Source organism: Lepidochelys kempii, chromosome 26 (assembly GCF_965140285.1).
Source record: "Lepidochelys kempii isolate rLepKem1 chromosome 26, rLepKem1.hap1, whole genome shotgun sequence".
NCBI lineage: Eukaryota > Metazoa > Chordata > Testudines > Cheloniidae > Lepidochelys > Lepidochelys kempii.
In genome coordinates this window covers 11510095-11534916 of record NC_136405.1, presented here as the reverse complement: position 1 = coordinate 11534916, position 24822 = coordinate 11510095, and the positions used below count along the sequence as shown (strand labels likewise).

Sequence of the window (24822 nt, the reverse complement as noted above, 5' to 3'; positions counted from 1 at the left end):
AGTCCATCTCATCCTGTATTTCCCCTGCCCCAGATTTCATCTGGCAGGGCGAATGTCCCAATGGCCCCGGCAGCATAAAGGAAAAAAATCGCAGTCAGGCAAATAGGATATTCCTTTGAAAGGGCTGCGTTCTCTCTTTTGAAAAATGGAGACCTGCAACTGCTCCTCCTAATGAGTCAAATATGTAACAAATGCATGAACCAAAGACCCAGTCTTCAGGTACGTTCCATAAAGTCTCAAAACAGGACAGATACCGACAGACAGCCAGTAAGCAATCTCCAACCTGGACTGTACACACCCCCCCCCCACCCCCAATCGCTGGTGTCAAACCTACTTCCCCTCCCCCATATCATCACATCTACGTAAACATGAAGCTGACCCACGTGTCGTTCTCGTGTCCGAGTCTGAAGTCTCATAAAACAGTCTAAGATTCCATGGTGGTTGAGAGGTGGTCTACTCGTTACTTCATGGCTTCACATTGCATAGCCCCATGGAGATGGTGCCCTCGATTTGGCAAGGTTCTGAAAGCTCAGCCTATAATACAGGATGCATATGAAGAGTCAAGGTAATGTAGTGTATGCTTGATACTAATCCCACGCCAGAGCATTTTCTTCCATGGAAAAAATGTTCTTCTCTGGAATGGGATAGGCCTCCTTTATTATACTGCAGCAGTCCCATCTGGCCATGGCAATTAATATATTGGTCAGATCCAGTTCTCCTTCAGACCACTGCAGAATAAAAAACAAAACAAAAAAAAAAAAACACACACACCACACGGGTTAACCTACTTCCATGGGAGCAAACAAGGGCGTAATTTGGCTCTAGTCTAGCATCAGAAGGCAAGTGAGTCATAAGAACGGCCACATTGGATCAGACCAATGGTCCATCCAGCCCAGTATCCTGTCTTCTGACCGTGACCAGTGCCAGGTGCTTCAGAGGGGATGAACAAAACAGGGCAATTTTGAGTGATCCATCCCCTGTCCAGTTTCTGGCAGTCAGAGGTTTAGGGACACCCAGAGCATAGGTTTGCATCCCTGACCATTTTGGCCAATAGCCATTGTTAGACCTGTCCTCCATGGTTAAATACATTAGAAATTCCATTACAGCAGTAACCCAGAGGGGTTAAATAACTTATTTTGGGTGCCTAACTTATGGCATTTAAGAACAGTCAGAGGGTGGATGCTCAGCACTTTCTGAAGATCAGGCTGCTTAATTTGGGCAACCAAAATTACTCCTCAGTCAGTCAAATTTGACTATTTAGGGCAGGGAGTAGATAGCTCGTTTTTCCTTCTTGCTCATTCAAAAACATTCACTTTCAAATGACACTGCTGTTTCAGTGTCTGATCTATGTATAAGGGCTCCCTGTCTCTTTATGGAAGTCTAAGCACTCTCTCCTTCACGGTATGAAAAGTACACCTCCCCTACAATGTGGAGCACCTGATATAGCCACAAACAGCTCAGGAGACCACTCTATAAAGCCAGGACAAACAAAGGCACCTTAGCTGCTATTACAAATAGATCTAATACTCTAAAAGCAACAAAGAGGAGTACATGCTTTCTACAGAATTCTCAGTCTCCTTCGTGAGCGCGATGAATAAGTCAGGCTGACAAAGATAAATAATTAGAGCAGAGACAAAATTAAAGAAAAACAGGAAGAGATCCAGAATAATTCTGGCCCCTGCCTAGACGGTATGTCATAGGTCACCTTGAATTTATGGCAGCACGTGGTGCAAAAAAACCCCTGCACTGACAAAGAATATGTTGTACCAAACTGCCAAGAGCACAGAAGCTGGATTTTCAGAGATGCTAAAAATGGTTGCGATTTCTTCCAGTGTCATGGGAAATCTCTTGCAAATCAATGCTCATTTAGTGCCACAAATGGGACTGGTTTACATGCAGATGCCGTAGCCCTAAGTAGGCAGGCCAAATGGTTTGTAAATCAATTTTAAAGGGTGCAAAAATCACTCAGCACTCAAAAGATGCTTTACTATAAACTCAGATGGTCTATAAAAAGGGAGTCTGGGGAAATATCATATTTAGGGAGAGATTTTCAAAGGTTGGTTAGCTACCACTGCACATTTGAAATCTTCCCTCACTTAAATAAAATTTACTAATTTATTAGATTATATATTACTTCCCACTCTTTAGGCTCTTCACTGTTTGCATTTCTCTCAGCATGGGGTCTAAACCAGCAATCCTTACTCACATGACCAGACCCAATGGGGCCTGATTCAGTGTTACACCAACTTCGTTTTACATCATCACCCCATTTGATCCTTGGGAATTAAAAATCTGAATTTTATATGGCAACATTAATGAAGTTATTTCACTGTATCTTAGGCAGTGTTACCTAGTGGGTAGGGCACTGAACCAGGACTCAGAGAATCTGGGTTCAACTCCCAGCTCTGCTGCTAGCTTGATGGGTAACCTTGGGAAGTCGCTTCCACCTCTCTGTGACTCAGTTTCCCTATGTGTAAACTTGAGATAAGGATACTGACCTCCTTTGCAAAAAAGAGCTTGGAGATCTATGGATGAAAATTGCTACACAAGAGCTAGGCATCACTCTACATCTTGGAAATGCCAGCTAAATTCACTTAAACAAAAGTTGCTCAGCAGTTCTTACTTACCTGGTAAGTCAGCCTCCCCGCCCGCCCCCCACAAAAAAAGGTAGGAATGAAATTAAAAAAAATTTTCATGCATGAAAGGTTGATCTCAGATGCATTCCAAGGGGTAAACAGGACCATTCTAATAGACGACGCCGAAGGATGAAGTGTACTGATGTTCACGTTACCTTATGTGATCTCCAAAAGGACCCCATTGATCCTGCTCTCATAACTGCCTACTGCAGATATAACCCACTGGTAAGTGTGTTACAGGTTGTAGGCCTGGCTTGACATGAGTCAGACATGGGTGAGGCCTCATTTCTTGGGAGACAAGGTTAGAGAGGTAAATGGAACAGGAGGTTGGGAACAGAATGTCCACGCTAAAACTAAGATAGGTTAATGGGCCGGTAAGATAAGAGACCATGTCTATACTAGCTAAAATGAGGGGGAACACCGAGGGAGCCATTTAAAATGGACAAAATAAGCGTGGAATGTAAAGAGGAAGTAAAAAGTCACATGGACAGTGCGTGTCTAGAGCATACTATACAGGGATTGGTACCTCTGAAGTAACCAAGCCAATCCCAAAACAGTAAATGCAACATCATGTGTACATGTATACAAAAAGGAAGAGGTTTTCTGTGTAAGTTTGGGTGTGTGGTATGCCCTATACCTATCCCCTATGCTTGAATCTGATCAACTCAGCACAGCTTTGCTGGAGGTCAAAATAAAGATACCAGAGTGACAATCTGGAGTCAAACTGAGTTCTTGAGCAGCTGAATGGAAAAAAGGTCTCAGAGGGAATCCCACCATAGGTCCGCCCCTGTTCCCGATCCACCAAGGACAGGAGTCTGTTGCAGTGCTAGGCAGCCTTGACTCTTTAGCTCAAAAAACTGTAGCAGCTCATGCTTTAGCTGTAGAGATCCCTGGTTCAAGTCCCAGTGTGTTGACCAAGATGGTGGCTATCACAAAAGGTTCCTTGGACCTTCCTTTGATGCATCTGATAATGGCTACTGCCAGGCTGCATGCATCACCCCATGGGTATGGGGAGATACAAGTTAAAGAATAATAGACGAGGGATCGTTTGGACTTTGCCTGCTACTGACGCCAGCTAAATGGAACTCAGCTCCTTAGCAGGATCTTCATCTCCACGGCCAACCAATTAACAGTTGGAAGGAAGCTGTTGCTACGACCGTTGTTCCTCCTACCTGTCTCTGAATGGCAACAGGAAGTTCCCCCCTTCAGGAGCCCACTGGGCTTCTCGAGTCTGCAGATGAAGGCTCGGCACCACTCACAATGTTTTCTTATCCGACAGCAACTGAAATGCAATTTAGGGCAGAGGTATTAGGATGGAGACAAGGCAAATAGCTTGTGCACAGGGAAGGAGGGGAAAAAAAAAAAAACAAAACCAACAATGAAGATGTCTTTACTGTTCAGCAATAACCATCTCAGCAACATACTGGGCTTAGTTCTGCTCTCAGCTACCCCCAGAGAGCTCCATTGATTTTAGTGAAGATGCCAATGCAGACTAACAGAGTAGAATGTGGTCCATTGCTTCTCTTTACGCGAACAAGAATGGTGGTGCTGAAGTCTAATTTGTACAGCTGCCTTGGGAAGCATCAAGGGGTGAGGGGGCGGGGGGAAGAAGGGGAGAAAAAAAAAAAATCACACAGCATTCACTTCGCTTAGCACCGAAACGCAATTCCCCTACTGGGGTGGGAAATGACAGGCATTACTACAGCCCCAACAATGCTACATGTGTGAGTGTGAGTCTTGATGCAAGGACAAAGGGAATGCCTAATCATTGCAAAGCAACAGGGGAATTTAGATAGGCAAAAATGGGACACACTCACCCCTGGTGTAGCTCCATTGATGCACAGGAATGAATTTACATCTGGTTAGTTATCCGAGATCTGGAATTTGAACCAGACACTGGAGACTCAAAGCCCTACTCCTAGGAAAAGGGCCACGAGATCTTTCAGGATCTGGTCTAGACAGGAAGGGTGATCTAGAGAGGAAGGACAGCCTGACGACAAAGGCACCAGTCAGTGACTCAGGAGATTGGGATTCAATTCCTACTTCTGCCACAGACTCATTGTGTCATCTTAGATAAGTCACCTACTCTGACTTTGGCCCCTATTCAGGAAGGCACAAAAGCATGTGCTTGATTTTCAGCATATACTGAAATGCTCACCTGAATCAGGGCCTCTGTGCCTCAGTTTCCCATTTGTGAAATGGGGGTGATGATACTACTTCTCTCTCACCCTTGATCTAGAATGTAAGAAATTGACTGGCACTATGCATCTGTACAGATCCTATCGCAGCGTGATCCTGATCTCATTTGGGGCCTCTCGGGGCTATTTTAATACAGAGAAATAAACCACAAGCGCTCAGAAACTCTGGTTTAGACCTCAGACAACTGGAGGGGAAAAAAAGCCCTCAATGAATTTGGAACAAATTGTACACAGCGGCCAATAGCACAGATTGATGTGCTGTTGAAAGATTTATTTACATTTATAAGTATATATCAGCCATGAGAAAAGTGACAATTAGGGCAAGACAAACAAACACTCTGGCTTATTGCAGCTGTACCGACTGGTTTGTTCATTTGATCCCATCGTGAATGAAGAGTTAAGAGCTAACTGAAAGAAGAGTTAGGACATGCAGAGAGACTGTGAAGCAATATGTCTCGTAACACAAGACACTTGGGTTGGGAAATCAACAGCAACACTTACCTATTCCTTTAAATTACACAGTGAAGACAGTATTGTTCTCTTAACACACTCATGTTGCAACACGAGTATATTGTCCACCTGCCCTTAGAATTAACATTGAAGTACTTTACATCCATAGGGATGAGCTGTTCTGTAGAACTCCAGTTATTCACAGAAATGGGCATTGGCACAAATAATGTTTCTTGTATCACAGTAGCAACCAGAAAGCTTTCTGCCCTCTAAGGGCGCAGTACAGCGGTCTGCATTTCCCCTGCAACAGTTCCATTCACTAGCACATTAAATAGAATAGCGAGCTTCATCTCATGCACTATTTCGCATGTTAGTCGTGGCATCAACTTTGGCTGGAAAAAAAAAACTAAACCAAAAAAAGAAAAAAAAAACCCCCACAAACCAGAGGCCCAATCCTATTCAGGGGCTCAGCACCACACAGGGTCAGGTCTAGAGTCAGCAGCTCCCATGGAAGCAATTTTCACAGTCTACATGCATAGGGCCTGTTCAGAGAAGAACCTGAAGGAGTCTAGTTAATGTAACCTACAGCTTCTTCCAGTCCTGTAGTATGCAAGATACACAGTTTAGATGCCCTTATGTCCATTTACCGATGTAAACAGGCCCCCACTTTTATACCTGTGAATTTGGCCTATTTTGGTACATAGTTTTTATATTAGCTTCTCAGTTCATCCATTTAAATAGACAGCCTTAGAAGTCAGCAGGTTTTCAGACAGAAATTTTTCCCCTGGCACTGCACTCAAACATCTACCAGTAAACTACCATTATGAGGTTCAGATTATTCTGTGTATAAATATCCCGGGTCCATCCCTTCCCGATTCCCAACCACGGCTCTGAAACAACTAAAAAGACTGCTTGAAAGAGAATTAAATTTAGGCTTTATATGGAACTGGGATGTATTAGCAGGAGTGTTGTAAGCAAAACACAAGTAGTAATTCTTCTACTCCATGCTGATTAGGCCTCAGCTGGAGTAGTGTGTCCAGTTCTGGACCCCTCGCTTTGAGAAAGACATGGACAAACTGGAGAAAGTCCAGAGGAGAGCAACAAAATTTAGGAAAGGTCTAGAAAGCATGACCTATGAAGAAAGATTGAAAAAAATTGGGTTTGTTTAGTCTGGAGAAGAGAAGACTGAGGGGGAACCTGATAACAGTCTTCAGGTATGTAAAAGGTTGTTATAAAGAGGAGTTTCAGAGTAGCAGCCGTGGTAGTCTGTATTTGCAAAAAAGAAAAGGAGTACTTGTGGCACCTTAGAGACTAACCAATTTATCTGAGCATGAGCTTTCGTGAGCTACAGCTCACTTCATCGGATGCATTCAGTTCACAGTATGCATCCGATGAAGTGAGCTGTAGCTCACGAAAGCTCATGCTCAGATAAACTGGTTAGTCTCTAAGGTGCCACAAGTCCTCCTTTTCTTTTCATTAAGAGGAGGGTGATACATTTTTCTCCTTACCACCGAGGATAGGACAAGAAGCTATGGGCCTAAATTGCAACAAGGGAGATCTAGGTTACACGTTAGGAAACTACTCCTAACTAATCAGGGTGGTTGAGTACTGGAAAAAATGACCTAGGGGTGTTGCGGAATCCCTGTCCCTGGAGGTTTTTAAGAGCAGGTAGACAAGCAGGGATAGTCTAGAGAACACTTAGTCCTGTCTCAGTGCAGAGGACTGGACTAGATGACCTACCAAGGTCTCTTCCAGTCCCCCGTTTCTATGGTTCTGTAATGCGTGGCGGAACGGGACTTAGAGTCTGTGTGGATACTTAGGCACGGCTAAGACAAATCAACAGAATCTCACTGAGACCCAGTAAAGTAGTAGTAAGCTGAGGCACAACAGCACGTAAAGCAGACTTACTGTATTAGTACACAGGCCACAATAAGGACGACGGACGCTACCACTGAAACCACTACCAAGGCAGTGATGGTTTGTTTCTTCTGATTGGCAGCTACCACTGCAAGGAGGTCTGCGTGTTCGCATCGCGTCCCGACAAACCCAGAATGGCAGCTGTGAAAAGAAGAGACATGAGAATTAAAAAAAAGGAAGTGCCAAAGCCCAGGCACACCCAAGAAATAACAATCCAGTCACTGGGATTCTCAAAAGGCACTTGGCAGACAACCACCTCAGTCCCCTAGCCAGAGAATAAAGAGCGGGACAAAGACAGGCTAGCAATACTTCAAATGCCAATTAACGGGTTGATCCTGCAGCTTACGCTGGCAAAGTTCTCACTGAAGTTGTACCTGATCAAAAACTGCAAGGTAAAGCCCTGAGCACATACTAAGCCAGCTGCTCCTTGGCAAAGTTTTCAGGCCTCCAAAAGCCATCTATCTAGGCTAGGTTTTCAGAATGCTGAGTCCCTGCAAATACCCATTTGAGTTATGGGACCTGCTGGGGGCACCACTGAAGATCAGGCTAGTAATTTAAGGTTATGTCTACGCTACAGTTTAAAAACCTGTGGCTGGCCCTTGCCAGCTGACTTGGGCTCGCGGGGCTTGGGCTGCAGGGCTGTTTAATTGCCATGTAGACCTCTAGTCTCAGGCTGGAGCCCAGGCTCTAGGATCCTGTGAGGTGGGAGGGTCCCAGAGCTTGGGAATGTTTACACTGCAATTAAACAGCCCCGCAGCCCAAGCCTTGCGAGTCAGTTAGCTGGCACGGGCCAGCCACGGCTGTCTAATTGTAGCGTAGACAGGCCCTTAGATAACTAAATATGGATTTAGGAGCCTAACTTTAGGCACCCAGGTTTGACTTTTTCCACCCCATCTTTGTGCCGTGAAGGACAAGGGGAGGTGGGTACTCCATTCTCGCTGAAAATTCCAGCCGGTGTGGTTTCCTCTTTGTGACTCCAAAGATAATGCAAAAAGTTATATGTGCCAGTTCGCAACCCAAGGGGGGATGCAATGGGTACTATCATAACCCTGCTGCCCTGAGGAACAGTGGATCACTTTCTCTTCAATTTCACTTGTGCTCACACAAGCAAAAAACACTTTGGCACAGGAAGAGACTTACACACATGCTGGCTTCTCCTCTTGCACCAGAAACCTGCAGGTCCCGTGGAAGCAGAAGTGACTGTGGGAGTCGGGACAGTCGTTAAAATGGGAACGGACTGCGGCAGCCACTGGGGGACCTAGATGGGGTGGACAACAAACAAAGATACATTTTTAACTCCAGGTGTAACCCACACAGCTTCTGGGTGTGGTGTTTTGTCCCTTCTAGTGGCACCAAGGCCACTTAGTTAAATGAGTCTGCTCGAGAGCCTTAGCTAAGAGGCAGTTGGCTTTTAGTTCATGCCATAGAGGCTCACGCACTAAGCTCCAGAGGCCCCAGATTCGATCCCACCCACCGACGATCGGGATCTGTCAGCGTTACACGTGCATTAGACAAGTCTGAGACAATTCTCTGCCCGCAGGGTTGTGCTCAGCAATGATTTAGATTTCGCATGATGCAGAGTTTCAGGGGCATAGCACACAAGTGTTCATAACCCATACAGTAAAGCCCGAAAGAGTTTACTAGAAAAGCATTAACCTCTTTAGTGGGGTTTTTTCCATTCCAAACCACCCTCTAAACTTTAAATAGGTAATTGTACCCACAGAATTCCACCAGATAGAAAAGGAGACCACCACTATAGTTCAGAAAACCCTATTAAGGACTGAAGATTTTTAAGAGCAATTTCTGTAGAACCCTCTTGGTTTTGCTAGACATATTCAAAGCTGTCCAGGAGTTTTAGATCCTGGATTCCTGTTCGTATCAATGGAAACTGGACACCCAAATCCTTTAGGTGGTTTAAAATAATCCCAGTGTCTCTCTAAGCAATTCTCCCATACAGGCAGGACCCTTATTACTACGAGATTTTATGTCTATTACTGTAGCATCTAAGGGTCCTAGTAACAGATCAGGATCGCATTATGCATGGTACTGTACAAACAGACTCCTCCATTGTGATTTGAGCTTTAAGATTAGCTTAGTGCTGGTGAGGGGAAGGGTGGGAGTGAGCCCGCCAGAAGAAACCCACCCCCCCTCCAAATGAAGGAGGGGCCACAGAAACCAGGGTGAGCAACTGGCAGCATCAGAGAGAAATCCTCCATGGAGCCACAAGAGAGATGCCGCCTGGAGCAGAGCAAGATTCCCATGCCACCCTGCCAAAGGTGCTTCAAGTCTGTCTTGGAGGACCCACCTCTGGGATGAGAGGGGAGTTCAGTCTTCATGGCCCAGCCAGCTCTTGGCCTCTTTGTTGAGGCTGCCAACAGAGGGTGCGTTTTAGCGACAGTGTGGTGGTCGTTCTCCATGACGGATGCTTACCCACGGAGAAGCAGACTAAATTCCCCATCTCCTTTCACATAGGCCAGCATGTCACCCGAGGAACACTCAGGCACTGATAGGCTGGTCTGAGTAGGTAACTTAGAGAACAGAGCCCTTTGCCTCTATTTACCAATCCCTTGAGCCAACCAGACACCCTCCTCCATAGACTCCTAGAAACATGGGAGGAAGGGAAGAATTTTGTAGGAGAAGAGCAAATTCCATTTCCTGTTCCAGAGGCACCTCGCTAATACCCCTGCAGGGTTTAGATTTTTAAGTAGGTCTTTTGCAGTCCTGCCATTCGGATTGGTGTAGATGGGACAAAGAAGCTGCATGTGTTGACACCAAGCCTGAATTTGGCCCAGAAGCGGTCATGAAAGCGATCGAGACTGCAGGCTGAGGAAAAAGTCAAGAGAGACCAAAAGGAAAGAAATTATCCACTGAGTGGGTGCTGGATTTGTTCTTCCAACCCTCTGGAAAAATCAGAGGCAAGCAGCAGATCTGTTTAAGGGGCCCATAGTGGATCGTTTTTTATACACTCACAAAATAAGCCTTTGTGGCACTAGAAGAATTTACTAAACAGCTTAAAACTTAAAGTTCTTAGCCTAGATGAAGTTGATGAATAATCAAAGACTCAGGTGTTTAGAGAGCACTTGCCAAAGATCCACTGCACTCTTCCATTTGTTTTCTTGTTACGAAAGCACCCACCACCACAAGAGCATGTCACAGAGATGATCTATATATAGATGAAGACACTCACAAGAAAGGGGGTCTGCTTTAAAAGGGACCTCTTCCACCAAGCGTGATGAACACAGCCAACTCAGTGCTGGCGATTCTATAGAATGAAACATTGTGAAGTCAAGTCTCAGTAGTAAGGACAAAGCAGAGCAAAGGAAGAGAAGTGGGTCACAAGAATCTGTCGGAGAATACAAAAGCTTTCCTTCCCCTCCTAATTGCTACACTGTTTTCCATTTTGTCCTGTGCTGTTTTAAATTATCGTTCACAGCTGATACTGAAAACCAATATCCTGCTTTTGGATTAGCACTCTTAGAAAGCACATCTGATCTCCGTTGTTTCAAAGCCCACTTCGGGTTCCTGTTTCCATACATTTATGTCGGGCATGGTAATTAGATCCACATCTCTCAAAAGCTCCAGGTCCCAGGGAGATTTTAAACAAGTTTGAGTGTTAATCAAGGATACTGTGGAAAGAAAAGGCTTTGTTCAAACCACATATTCACATGAGGTGGTGGCAGGCAGCCTGGTTTGGTACTTGAGCAGCAGCGGGCCAGTATTGCCATGTTGGAGACACTGGTCAGATTTCCAGCCCAGATTGTCTCATTACACGGGTTACAAGCTCGCCGTAGATTTTAGAGTCAGACTGGGCCCAAAATGATCATCTTGTCTGACTTCCTGTATAACACAGTCCTCAGAATTCCACCTAGTAATTTCCTCACTGAGCCCTGGGCAGGAGTCAGCTAAGGAGCAGGAGTGACTGCTTCAGCCCCACTTTCAGGGAAGGAGCATCCCCATCTCGGAAGAAGGGGCCACTGGTAACTCCATTGCTACTAGCAGCCAACACTGTGACAGTGGATTTTCTCAAAAGGCACAGATCTCCCCCAACTTTACTGGCATGGAGAAAAAGCATGGGCAAGCCTTTAGATGGAAAGCAAACCAAGGCCCGCCAGCCTCATATCAGGATCAAGTAGATTGTATGACAGCTGGTTACCGTTTTCGGAATCTGAACAAAAGACACACAGATAAAGAGGTTGATCAAACACAAATGGGTCTTATAAAGGTACTACATACAGATTAGGACAGAGATCGGTTAATAGTGGTGTGCAAAGTTCATGTAAGTTATGATACATAACCAATGAAGATATGTAACCAATGATAAAATAGGGTTTTCTTTAAAAAATGCAAACCCCTTATTGGCAGGCAAAGGAATGAATGGGCCACTGTACCGGACTTCTGAGAAGCAGCCTCACACAGTCAGAGGGAAGAAACATTACTTAGATTTTAAGCTTTTCAGAGCAAGGACTGTCTTTTTGTTCTGTGTTTGTACAGCACCTAGCGCAGTGGAGTCATCTAGGATTAAGGCTTCAAGGCAGTGCCATAATACACATACAATAATAATAATTAGACTGGAATGGCAGAGAGAAGCTTACAATACTTAGTCCTGCCATGAGTGCAGGAGACAGGACTAGATGATGTCTCAAGATCCCTTCCAGTCCTACGATTCTCTGAATGGCCTGGACTATGCTGTAACAATTCTTTGGATAAATGGAGGACTTTAGAGCCATCAAACCAGCAGCTTTTGCCAACAAGCAATTCACTGAGCAGCAAGCAGCACAAATGGGCTTCTGAATGGAGTCTGGCCTGGCCTCTTTTAGCTAAAAGAACAGTGGATGTGATAAAACCGACCCCCTTCTCATGGCTCAGGCAGTACGGAACCCTGACTGTTTCTAATAAGGGCTCAGAGACACACACACACACACGATGCCCTGGGAACATCTGAACATGGAACTGAAACTTCAGAAAAGGAACATGGAACGAAAATGCAGTGGTAGAGGTGGTCAGAAATTTTCGAGTGGAATGTGTGTGTGTCTGGAAGTGCGGACTCATTGGAAGCGGAACTTAAAAAAAAAAGTTTCTGAAAGAAAAAATTGGGGAGGGGGAGGAAGAGCTTTTTTGAAAAGGTTGAAACAGAACGTTTCAATTTTCCATGTCAAAAATAAAGACACAATCTTCTTTAATATAGTATAACATGAAAACAGAGTGAAATGTTTGACTTTTATCGAAGTGAAATGTTTCAACTGACCTGAAGTTTCATTTCATGGGAATAATTTCAAAATTTGTTCTTTTAATTCCATTTCAGACTAAAACAAGATTCTGAAATCAGGGATTTTCCCGCAGAACAAAATATCCAGTTCCTGCCCAACTCTCCTCATTACACACTTATTATTATTTGTATTAGAATCATAGAAGATGCGGGTTGGAAGGGATCTCAGGAGGTCATCTAGTCCAACCCCCTGCTCAAAGCAGGACCAATCCCCAACACCAACTAAATCACCATAGCACTTCTCCCCTCAGAAGGGCGAGAGGCTAAATAGACTGAATCAGCAGAATACTTAACATCACATGAAGGCATCCAATGAAGTGAGCTGTAGCTCACGAAAGCTTATGCTCAAATAAATTCTCTCATCTCTAAGGTGCCACAAGTCCTCCTTTTCTTTTTGCGAATACAGACTAACACGGCTGCTACTCTGAAACTTAATGTCACTGTGGCCTGGATTCTTCTCAAATGACTAGCAGTCTATTACAACAGGGCACTAGGTTTTAAGCAGCACAAGCATCCTTTGCAGTTTGGATGCTTCTCTGAAGCTGATCTAGGCTAATCAATCTGTCATGCTTCTTTTCTGTCAGATGATAAACCATTGGAGTGAGGCATTTAAAACAAATCTTTTCCTCTTCTACAGTGTTCTCCGCCTAGACATCTCATGAAAGACGGATCTATTAAAAAATGAAGAAAAATTATTCTTGTTTAAAAAGGTTGTTGAAAGAGGAAAGGGGAGGGGAATCCTCAGCTGATGTAACGTATGTAGCTCCACTGAAGCATCAACATCAAAGGTTTTACATTGAGTTTGCCAGCTGTGGATCTGTCCTAGAGTTTACAGTTTAGGATTTTCTAAGGTGCCTATTTCCTTTAGGTGCTAAGTGAGTCAGTGGGGACTGTGGGTTCTCAGCACCTCTCAATTAGGCCCTAAATGTCAAGTTCGGCAGCCAAAATTAGTGGCCACTTGTGAAAATTTAGGCTTAAGTCACCTGCTGTAGATCACACTGAACGTTCAAGGCAGAAGCTAGGAAGAGAACCCTTGTCCCCTCCACTCTGTTCTCCCTGCATTACCCACAAGGGCCTCCTGTCTCCCTTGATGGTAGCATCCTGGTTTAGCAAAAAAATCAGGACAGGCAATGCAGACCTGGATGTCATTTTACACTGATCCCCTCAATGGGGTGGGAAAATTAGCAGGTCCCGTTTTAAGCCATCTCCATCAACCCCCTTAATGATGAGCCACATCGCACATGGAGATTAAATGTAACCGCCCTCCTCCAAACAAAACTCCAGGACATCTACTCCTGTGCGTAATGGGAGCAAGAAAGGAGCAGTCCCTGCCAGGACACCTTTCCCCAAATGCGCCTTTAACTCCTTTGTAGGAAACAATGACTGAGGGCAGCTTCAGTTTACGACCTTGCCTCAAGAAGCTGCACCATTTGCAACTTTTATTGTTGTACCAGCCCACATCAAAGGGCTGGGACTTTCCTTTTGTTCCTCTGAACCAGAGAGCTTTTCCCATCCCAGTTACAACCATCCATAGATCAAGCCATTTAATCTTCTATTTTAGCTTCACCAGCTTTGCACCGTAACAGTCTCCCCATGAGCATTCGCTGACCTCCTGCTTCAGGATTCTTTTGAACGGTGTTGCAGACTGGTAGTTCTGAGTGGTGGAACAAGGGCCTGCTGCAATGCTCTCGTCTACCATCTTTCAAATGGTATTCCATAGGTAGTTGCCACATGCCTCTGTAGGAACCAGTGGGGATAAGACGCATCTACTGGCCTTGGGAAAGCAAGACGTACAATGGTCTAACATGTTCACAGAATATCAGGGTTGGAAGGGACCTCTGGTCGTCATCTAGTCCAGCTCCCTGCTCAAAGCAGGGCCTACTCCCCAACTAAATCAACTTTAATAGACAGAGGTGAAAAAAGCATTGAGTACATTAGCTTTTTCCACATCCTCTGTCACTAGGTTGCCTCCCCCATTCAATAAGAGGCCCACACTTTCCTTGACTTTCTTCTTGTTGCTAACATACCTGAAGAAACCCTTCTTGTTACTCTTAACATCTCTTGCTAGCTGCAACTCCAGGTGTTATTTGGTCTTCCTGATTTCACTCCTGCATGCCCGAGCAATATTTTTATACTCCTCCCTGGTCATTTGTCCAATCTTCCACTTCTGTTGCTCGGCAGTGCCAGCTTTAAGCACATCCAGTACAGTTTCAGAGTCTGATTCCAGACACATTCGGCTAGCAAGGAGACAGCATTCTGAAGTGTCAGGAAATGCTCCCATTTTAACCAGTTCAAACAGCTGTGGTTGCAGCAAGACATGCCAGTGCGTGGTGATGCTCTTCTAAATCCCCACCACTGGGGAACGTTCTATGCAATTCACTGGAACACTTTTTGCAAGATAAGATTTTTCAAACTTTTGAAAAGCAAAAAAACCACTAAACATAAACCTTCCCCAAGATAAATATAATATGCACATCATCCCAGCTCCACCCCATCATCTGTCTTTCTCCTGTTCCCCTTTGCTTGTCTAGTACCAGCCTTTGTCCATTTACAAAGGCAGTGAAACACTCTCTCTCTCTCCCCCCCTTCCAGCTCTCCTGTAAAGGATTTTGGGATGCAGCTTGTAAAAGGGACTCTTAAAAGAGAATGTCCTAATCGTGCCCTCTATGCAGGGAGGGCTATATTTCTGTGCAATGCTCCATTACTTCACTGGGACCCCAGGCACTTGTCTGGATACACCAGTGCAATTCTGACTGTAGGATGGAAGCTACCATCTGCATTTGTTTTATTGACTAAATTGCAGATTGGTAGCCACAAAACAGCTACCAGAAAGCTATAATCACTCAGAGGTTGCCCTCTTCCACACAAAGCCAAGGAACTACGTTAAGCCTTTGGCAATCGTATATTGCCACTGCTCACAAAACTCAGTATGAACACACGAAAATGAAATGAGCTATAGTGGCTAATCCACATGTATCAGTGTGATCACATCACTGACTGGTGTAAGGGAAATGAATTTGTATGGCACCCTCCAGAATCTCTTGCCACTTCCCTGGGTGGGGTTGGCGACTTTTATAGCCTTCTTCTGAAGCTGTGGTACAGATTGCAACTGGGTATGGTCTCAATCTCTTTTTTTCTGAGCTACTCTAGGAGGACTGGTAGCATAAATTGGCATGAATCCATCCTGACCTTTCCAAATTTCAAGCATCCCATTCAGACCCTTTTCAATAATCTTCTCCCATACTTTCATCACATGTAACATCAGCTCAATTGGATGATTAGCACACTAATATCTCTTTATGTTTAAAAGAAGCACCACCAAGCTTTTACCCCATTCATCAAGCATTTTCCCTTTAAGAACATGGAACAAACTTGTCAGATACTTGAAGCCTTCCTTTTCCAATGACTTCACCACATCCATTACGGCTTCATCTGGCCCAAGTGCTTTCTCCATTTCCTTAAATGCCTCTGCATAGAAAGGAGGGATTGAAATCTGTCATGATCCAGTTTGGCTTACATATCCTTAATTCTTCCATTGGGTTCTGCTCGTTCATCCCTCTTCCAAAACAATTATTTTGCTGATTGAGTCACCCTTCATTTGCAATGGAACCACATTCATTTAGAACGTAAGCAAACTCATTCAGATGCCCCATCGTTTTCTCATTTACCTTGGTGAGTCTACAGATGGTCTTTTCTCTCCTATCCTCCTAGTCTGTATGGCTCATCACAGGCCATACAACACACTTTGCCTCCAGGTATGCCATCTTATCACTGCTGAAGCCACTGGCCTACCATTTTTCCAAAAGTTATCACTTCCCCCCTGCAAATAAATTTTTTAGCTCAAGGACTACACCACCAAGTCTCCATTCTTATCCTTCCCAGCACTAGACCCATAGCACATGAAGTCCTAGGAGCAATTTCTAGCAAAGTTGACTCCAGTTTGAACCAGTTGCCCTCTACGCTTCCTTGTGTGTGGTCAGGAAGTCTACACATGATTCAGTGTTTGTGAAGATTCTCTCATTTCCACCTTTAAGTTTCCCCCCACTTGGGGCCCTCTGGCATGCAGGGGTTCAGCTGCTTCTGAGGTCTCTGCATTCAGAAGTGCACCCGTCGGAGCCTGGGGGGTGGAGCTCAGAGCCAAGGCTCCAACCCAGGCTTGAACATCTACACTGCTATTTTTAGCCCACTAGCACAAGCCCGAGACAGTTGATCAAGGCTTGGAGACTCACTGCTGCAGGTCTTTTTTTTTGCAGTGTAGACATTACTTCAGTGAGTACTTACAGTATCATAGAAATTAGAGGTGCAGAGAGACCTATCAGTGCATCTATTACATTGCCATAGGTCCAAGAAGAATAGAGACCTTCTCCTTTGTCCTTCACTTCATGTTCCACACTTTCATCCTGTAATTCTCCCCTCCTTTCATTTTCTTCTGTTCTGCTCTCATCCACACCTCTGTGTGGAGGAGGAGGAGGAGGATTGCCAGGACAGACTTCTCCTAGCCACTGACTCCACAAGTTTGGAAATCTAATTAAATACAGAGAGACTCAAGGGCTTGATCAGGGAAATGCAGAAGAGTCAACCCGCTTCAATGTCCATTTTCTGCTGTCCACACTGGCCTTTAAAACAGTGGTGTTGAAGTGTGGTGTAAACTAGGCTGTGGTCAAACTGGGTTCTAATGAGGGTCAAGCTGCCAATGTGATCCGAAACATTTTGGTGCCAATCACCTCTCCCCCTTCCCTGCTTCACAGTATGGTTCCAGCAGAACCTGGCCCTGCTTGGGCTAGACAGTCAAACTAGGTTTGAATCCAAGCTGCAATCATGGTGTTAGCTTTGGTGCAAATACCAGAGACATGCCAGAGCCAAAAGTTTCATCCAGATCTAAAACCTTCCCAAAGGTCAGGGTGCAGAGCTACATCCCAGGGCTTTGGACTGGCCCAATATATTAAGAACCAAAAGCAAAGCTCAACTGCTGATTTCCAAATTTCTGGGGAGTCTACAATGGGCCTATTCTCTAGAAAGTATGCTCTGACCTGAAGATGCTGCAAAGTGCTCTGTGATAGCCAAAGATCCCTTCTCTGTGCACCTTTTCTCAGCACTCAAGAAAGCAGCCTGTCCACTGACAAACAATACTAAGCAATCGCATCAGTGACAGTTTGTTGCAATTGTGTTGTAACGTTTGCATTGCCCTTGATGCTTCAGTGTTACAAGAATGCCCCAGCCGGGGAAAGAGTAAGAAAGGGGCTTTGCCTCGTTGAGCCTGCACCCTTGCAAAATGAGATCAGTGTGCCTACTCCAGGTACCCACAGCTGACAGCGTTCCCAGACCACCTCTTATGAGAGGGAGGAGGAACATCACTGGGATGTATACCAGCTCCCAACCACCTTTGCTTTTACACATACATTTCTGACCTCCCTTCTGCCCCGTTTTTAATTTTCCTTCCACCTCATTCTCCCCCTTCCAACTGACCCACAGCATGGCTGATTCCCAGAGTCTGGGGAAAATCCTTACAGTGGTGAGATCTTATTGAGTTTTCTATTTTCAAGTCCCCCCCCTCCCCCGCCAGGGGGGCCCTCACCTTCCCCTTTGGCTGGGTCCTCTCCCCTCTTTTGCTGGTATATTCCCTTTCTTGGGACCTGATCCAGAGTCCACTGAAGTGCCTGGACTCCTTCCACTGATTTTGGATCAGGACTTTGGTGACCTCATTTGCACCTTTAGTTTTAAGCTACTCATAGCAATATAGGAACTGGCCCACTAGAATAAAGACGAGTAGCCCACCCAGTCCAATAGCTGCCTTAGAGCAGCTGGTACCCGATGCTTCAGAGGAAGGCGGATACTGCTCACAATGAACAATCTGCACCAATGCCCCTCCACATAGGCAATTCCCAAATCTACCATTTAATCCTAATCTCCGGCTCCATTGGCTCAAACTCAGCGTACCAAAATAGGCTTAACATTGCTTCTTTCTCTCTCCCCCCACGTGGAAACCCCACTCTCCTCCTTGCCAGCTCAAACTAAATCACAAATCCTTGGCATGAGCAGTCTGCTTGTACTGAGACCAGCCAGGGAAAATTCCCCACTTCTAAACTATCTGATCCCTGCCTCTAACCCCCTTTCCCCCTCTGCAATAACTTCTAAGTCAGGGAATGGATTCCTCTCTCTCTCCTCCTGGATATTTTTTTGTGAGTAGCATGATCAATGCAGCACATCTTACAACAGGCCACTTTGCTGTATGCAGTTTCAAGACCTTTCCATGGCTTCCCCTCTTTAGGGATTTCCACAAGTCACCTGCTCAACACTGCAAAGGGGCTTCCCTTGACTAACATTGTTTGCATAGTGCCAAAGGGGCATATATGGAGAAATCACTGTCAAAAGATTTAATCAGAGCTGAATGTTCACCAGTTTTCCTCCAAGATCCTGAGACACCTAAAGCGGCACACATCCTGGTTTCTCTGGCAGATGGGTACCATAAGGCTCCGCTATGGACTATGACATTGAGCAAATCACTGCTCTTGTGCCTCAGTTTCCCCATCTGTACAACAGAGGCTATTACTACTTAACTCATGGGGGTGGAGAGGATGAACCTGTTGTTGCTTGCAAATCATTTTGAGTTCCTCAGATGGAAGATTTCAGAGTAACAGCCGTGTTAGTCTGTATTCGCAAAAAGAAAAGGAGGACTTGTGGCACCTTAGAGACTAACCAATTTATTAGAGCATAAGCTTTCGTGAGCTACAGCTCACTTCCTCAGATGCATATCGTGGAAACTGCAGCAGGCTTTATATATACACAGAGAATATGAAACAATACCTATTCCCACCCCACTGTCCTGCTGGTAATAGCTTATCTAAAGTGATTTCCAGCACAAATCCAGGTTTTCTCACCCTCCACCCCCCCACACAAATTCACTCTCCTGCTGGTGATAGCCCATCCAAAGTGACAACTCTTTACACAATGTGCATGACAATCAAGCTGGGCTATTTCCTGCACAAATCCAGGTTCTCACATCCCCCCCACCCCCATACACACACAAACTCACTCTCCTGCTGGTAATAGCTCATCCAAACTGACCACTCTTCAAGTTAAAATCCAAGTTAAACCAGAACATCTGGGGGGGGGGAGAGGGGTAGGAAAAAACAAGAGGAAACAGGCTACCTTGCATAATGACTTAGCCACTCCAAGTCTCTATTTAAGCCTAAATTAATAGTATCCAATTTGCAAATGAATTCCAATTCAGCAGTTTCTCGCTGGAGTCTGGATTTGAAGTTTTTTTGTTTTAAGATAGCGACCTTCATGTCTGTGATCGCGTGACCAGAGAGATTGAAGTGTTCTCCGACTGGTTTATGAATGTTATAATTCTTGACATCTGATTTGTGTCCATTTATTCTTTTACGTAGAGACTGTCCAGTTTGACCAATGTACATGGCAGAGGGGCATTGCTGGCACATGATGGCATATATCACATTGGTGGATGTGCAGGTGAACGAGCCTCTGATAGTGTGGCTGATGTTATTAGGCCCTGTGATGGTGTCCCCTGAATAGATATGTGGGCACAATTGGCAACGGGCTTTGTTGCAAGGATAAGTTCCTGGGTTAGTGGTTCTGTTGTGTGGTATGTGGTTGTTGGTGAGTATTTGCTTCAGGTTGCGGGGCTGTCTGTAGGCAAGGACTGGCCTGTCTCCCAAGATTTGTGAGAGTGTTGGGTCATCCTTTAGGATAGGTTGTAGATCCTTAATAATGCGTTGGAGGGGTTTTAGTTGGGGGCTGAAGGTGACGGCTAGTGGCGTTCTGTTGTTTTCTTTGTTAGGCCTGTCCTGTAGTAGGTAACTTCTGGGAACTCTTCTGGCTCTATCAATCTGTTTCTTTACTTCTGCAGGTGGGTATTGTAGTTGTAAGAAAGCTTGACAGAGATCTTGTAGGTGTTTGTCTCTGTCTGAGGGGTTGGAGCAAATGCGGTTGTATCGCAGAGCTTGGCTGTAGACGATGGATCGTGTGGTGTGGTCAGGGTGAAAGCTGGAGGCATGCAGGTAGGAATAGCAGTCAGTAGGTTTCCGGTATAGGGTGGTGTTTATGTGACCATTGTTTATTAGCACTGTAGTGTCCAGGAAGTGGATCTCTTGTGTGGACTGGACCAGGCTGAGGTTGGTGGTGGGATGGAAATTGTTGAAATCATGGTGGAATTCCTCAAGGGCTTCTTTTCCATGGGTCCAGATGATGAAGATGTCATCAATATAGCGCAAGTAGAGTAGGGGCTTTAGGGGACGAGAGCTGAGGAAGCGTTGTTCTAAATCAGCCATAAAAATGTTGGCATACTGTGGGGCCATGCGGGTACCCATAGCAGTGCCGCTGATCTGAAGGTATACATTGTCCCCAAATGTGAAGTAGTTATGGGTAAGGACAAAGTCACAAAGTTCAGCCACCAGGTTAGCCGTGACATTATCGGGGATAGTGTTCTTGACGGCTTGTAGTCCATCTTTGTGTGGAATGTTGGTGTAGAGGGCTTCTACATCCATAGTGGCCAGGATGGTGTTATCAGGAAGATCACCGATGGATTGTAGTTTCCTCAGGAAGTCAGTGGTGTCTCGAAGGTAGCTGGGAGTGCTGGTAGCGTAGGGCCTGAGGAGGGAGTCTACATAGCCAGACAATCCTGCTGTCAGGGTGCCAATGCCTGAGATGATGGGGCGCCCAGGATTTCCAGGTTTATGGATCTTGGGTAGTAGATAGAATATCCCAGGTCGGGGTTCCAGGGGTGTGTCTGTGCGGATTTGATCTTGTGCTTTTTCAGGAAGTTTCTTGAGCAAATGCTGTAGTTGCTTTTGGTAACTCTCAGTGGGATCAGAGGGTAATGGCTTGTAGAAACTCGTGTTGGAGAGCTGCCGAGCAGCCTCTTGTTCATATTCCGACCTATTCATGACGACAACAGCACCTCCTTTGTCAGCCTTTTTGATTATGATGTCAGAGTTGTTTCTGAGGCTGTGGATGGCATTGCGTTCCGCATGGCTGAGGTTATGGGGCAAGTGATGCTGCTTTTCCACAATTTCAGCCTGTGCACGTCGGCGGAAGCACTCTATGTAGAAGTCCAGTCTGCTGTTTCGACCTTCAGGAGGAGTCCACCTAGAATCCCTCTTTCTGTAGTGTTGGTAGGGAGACCTCTGTGGATTAGTATGCTGTTCAGAGGTATTTTGGAAATATTCCTTGAGTCGGAGACGTCGAAAATAGGATTCTAGGTCACCACAGAACTGTATCATGTTCGTGGGGGTGGAGGGGCAGAAGGAGAGGCCCCGAGATAGAACAGCTGCTTCTGCTGGGCTGAGAGTATAGTTGGATAGGTTAACAATATTGCTAGGTGGGTTGAGGGAACCATTGCTGTGGCCCCTTGTAGCATGTAGTAGTTTAGAAAGTTTAGTGTCCTTTTTCTTTTGTAGAGAAGCAAAGTGTGCGTTGTAAATGGCTTGTCTAGTTTTAGTAAAATCCAGCCACGAGGAAGTTTGTGTGGAAGGTTGTTTTTTTATGAGAGTATCCATTTTTGAGAGCTCATTCTTAATCTTTCCCTGTTTGCTGTAGAGGATGTTGATCAGGTGATTCCGCAGTTTCTTTGAGAGCGTGTGGCACAAGCTGTCAGCATAGTCTGTGTGGTATGTAGATTGTAATGGATTTTTTACCTTCAGTCCTTTTGGTACAATGTCCATCTCTTTGCATTTGGAAAGGAAGATGTCGTCTGTCTGTATCTGTACAAGTTTTTTCATGCAGTTGATAGATTTCCACTCCATACGGCTAAATGCAGTGCCTTGCATAATGACAGGTTTCAGAGTAACAGCCGTGTTAGTCTGTATTCGCAAAAAGAAAAGGAGGACTTGTGGCACCTTAGAGACTAACCAATTTATTAGAGCATAAGCTTTCGTGAGCTAGAGCTCACTTCCTCAGATGCATATCGTGGAAACTGCAGCAGGCTTTATATATACACAGAGAATATGAAACAATACCTATTCCCACCCCACTGTCCTGCTGGTAAGATGGAAGAGGCTCTTAATGAGCATAGCATTGTGATTAAGAGCAAAGGGAGACATTGCAGGGTTTAGAATAGAATGGGTCTCTTAGTTGCGTGATAACAAAAGCCTAATGCTGGCACAGGAACTACACGATCATTCCTTCGGCTCTCTCAGGTTCTTGATGAAGTAACGATTACCTTGAAACTACCTTTGACCAGCCCCTCAACTTGTGTAAATGAGTACAGCTCTATTGATTTCAGCTGATGGGAACTGAGGCTCAGGGAGGTGAAGTGACTTGCCCAAGGTCACACAAGGAGTTTGTCGCAGAGCCAGGAACTGAACCTGGGTCTCCCAAGTTCCAGTCCAACGCCTTACCCACAAGGCCTCTCTTTTTTTAAGATTAGCATCACTATATAAAAAGAGTAAAAGGAACAACCTCCCACTCCACAACGTAAGCCACTCCCTGCTTATTGCCATTAATAAAGTGAACTTAAAGATAAGAAATTTACAAAGGTTCGTGGTGGATTCTCCACCACTAGTAATTGTTAAATCAAGATGGGATGTTTTCCTAAAAGCTCTGCTCTAGCAGAAACAAGAATTAATTCAGGGAAGTTCTATGGCTTGTGTTCTGCCAGAGGTCAGACTGAATGACCACAGGGGCCTGAGACCAGAAGGAAATCTGTGAAAAGGGTTTTGGATCAACCCATATCAGAGAAGGGCTGGAGCTGTGAAGTTCAGATCCAAACTGAAACTTGGTTCATGCCTCTTTCTAAAATTTAAAAACTGTTTTCTTAGTGAGATTCAGATTTTTGCTTTGCTAACGTCTGTCCCACAGCGAGATTTCACTGTGAGGCTACATAAACTCAGGGGCAATCTCTCCCCTCTGCTCAGAGCACAGAGTTTCCTTTTACACACACTTTTCATTCAGTTGGACTCCAAATCCCTTCAGCCTAGAAAGGAGGTTTTATTCCACGGCCAGGAGTGATATTTACAAATATAACTTCCAAGAGACACAAATGCCATTCAACGTGGCACTGGATAAATAATCAGGTATGGATGAATTGGCCCCTTACAAGCCCTCCAGAGTCCATCCCCCCCTCCCGCGGCTTTGAACACATGTAAACCATGAAAAAGAAAAAAAAAAAAGACATCTGGCTTGTTAAGTCTCCATCATTCTGGCCAAAGGACAGGACAAACCCCCTACACATTTGCTCTATGCACAAGCTGTATTTCTTAAGCTTCAGAGATGCCAGAAAGAAAACGTTGACATGTTTGTAGCCCTTTTAAAACTCTACTCCAGCCCATTCATAAAACCCACTTGAGGTTCTGTCAAATGGGAAAGTTATCGGGAAAAGGGTCGGGGAGGGCGAGGGGGGAGAGAAAAGAATCATTTCGTTTTTCAGATTTCACAGCTTATTGTAGCAGTTTTATGAATGAAGCAACTGACCTAGTGTAAATTGATTTGTTACAATGCAAATCAGCACTGCCAACTAAGAGACCGTGCAGGAGCCGTAGTGCGTCTAATGCACAACATCCTACGGCTGGCAATTCAGTCCTTGGAGCCAGGTCATTATACAGACATTTCCATTTTTTCCCTAGAAAGGCAGCCAGTGTCATCCTCCTTCAGCTGCATCGCAAGCAGGCAGGCAGCAGACTCTAGCAGAGGATTCCTTCCCCACTGTGGCTTGCTTTTGTTCTTTGGCAGCTGCATTAAGGGGTTAGGGTGGCAGTGGATACCAAATCACCTGCCATGATTTTCAAAAGCAACTGGTGGTTTTGGGTGCTCCATTTAAGACCCTGCACTACAAATGTCCATTGGTGTAACGCTCCAGAGCGATGCCGTTATACTGATCTAACTCCCAGTGTAGACAGTGCTATGTTGATGGGAGGGCTTCTTGCGTGCATCTAGCTACTGCCTCATGGAGAGGTGGATTAACTACACCTAAGGTAGCGTCTTCATGCCGCTCGCAGAGGTAGGTTTCTTTATGCCGACAGGAGAGCTCTTCCCCTTCGGCATAGAGCATCTTCACCAGACGTGCTGCAACTATATCGGTACGGCTGCACCTCTGCAGTGCCGTGTGGATAGACTTGGCCAGCTTGTCTACGCTTGGGGTTTTCTTTTTTTAGAAAGTGTTCAGCACTCTCTCTCTCTCTCTCTGAAATTCAGAGCCCTTTATGGTATCTCCAGTTGAGGACCCAAACTGATAACTATAGGGCCTTCTTCCTTACTGAGAAAGCAATATTTTGAGAGAGATAGATATCTAAGAAAGCAAAACTCCCATCAACTTCAGTAGGGCCAGATTTTATCTATAATGTTTATGCATCCCAGTCTTTGGAAACCAAGGAAATGAAAACAGTAATACCTAGAGCTC

At 45.1% G+C, this 24822-nt stretch overlaps 1 protein-coding gene across 1 annotated transcript in view; it reads right to left on the bottom strand.

Annotated features, from left to right (window-relative positions):
* Positions 1-339: 339 nt before the first annotated feature.
* TGFA (transforming growth factor alpha) overlaps positions 340-24822 on the bottom strand; it is a 43863-nt gene continuing 19380 nt past the window's right edge. The window contains exons 3-6 of the mRNA XM_073324860.1: positions 8342-8459; positions 7193-7342; positions 3809-3918; positions 340-728 (exon numbers count right to left, since the gene is read on the bottom strand). Of these exons, the coding sequence (XP_073180961.1) occupies positions 721-728; positions 3809-3918; positions 7193-7342; positions 8342-8459 (386 nt within the window). The 3' untranslated portion in view covers positions 340-720. The remainder of the gene's footprint in view (positions 729-3808; positions 3919-7192; positions 7343-8341; positions 8460-24822) is intronic.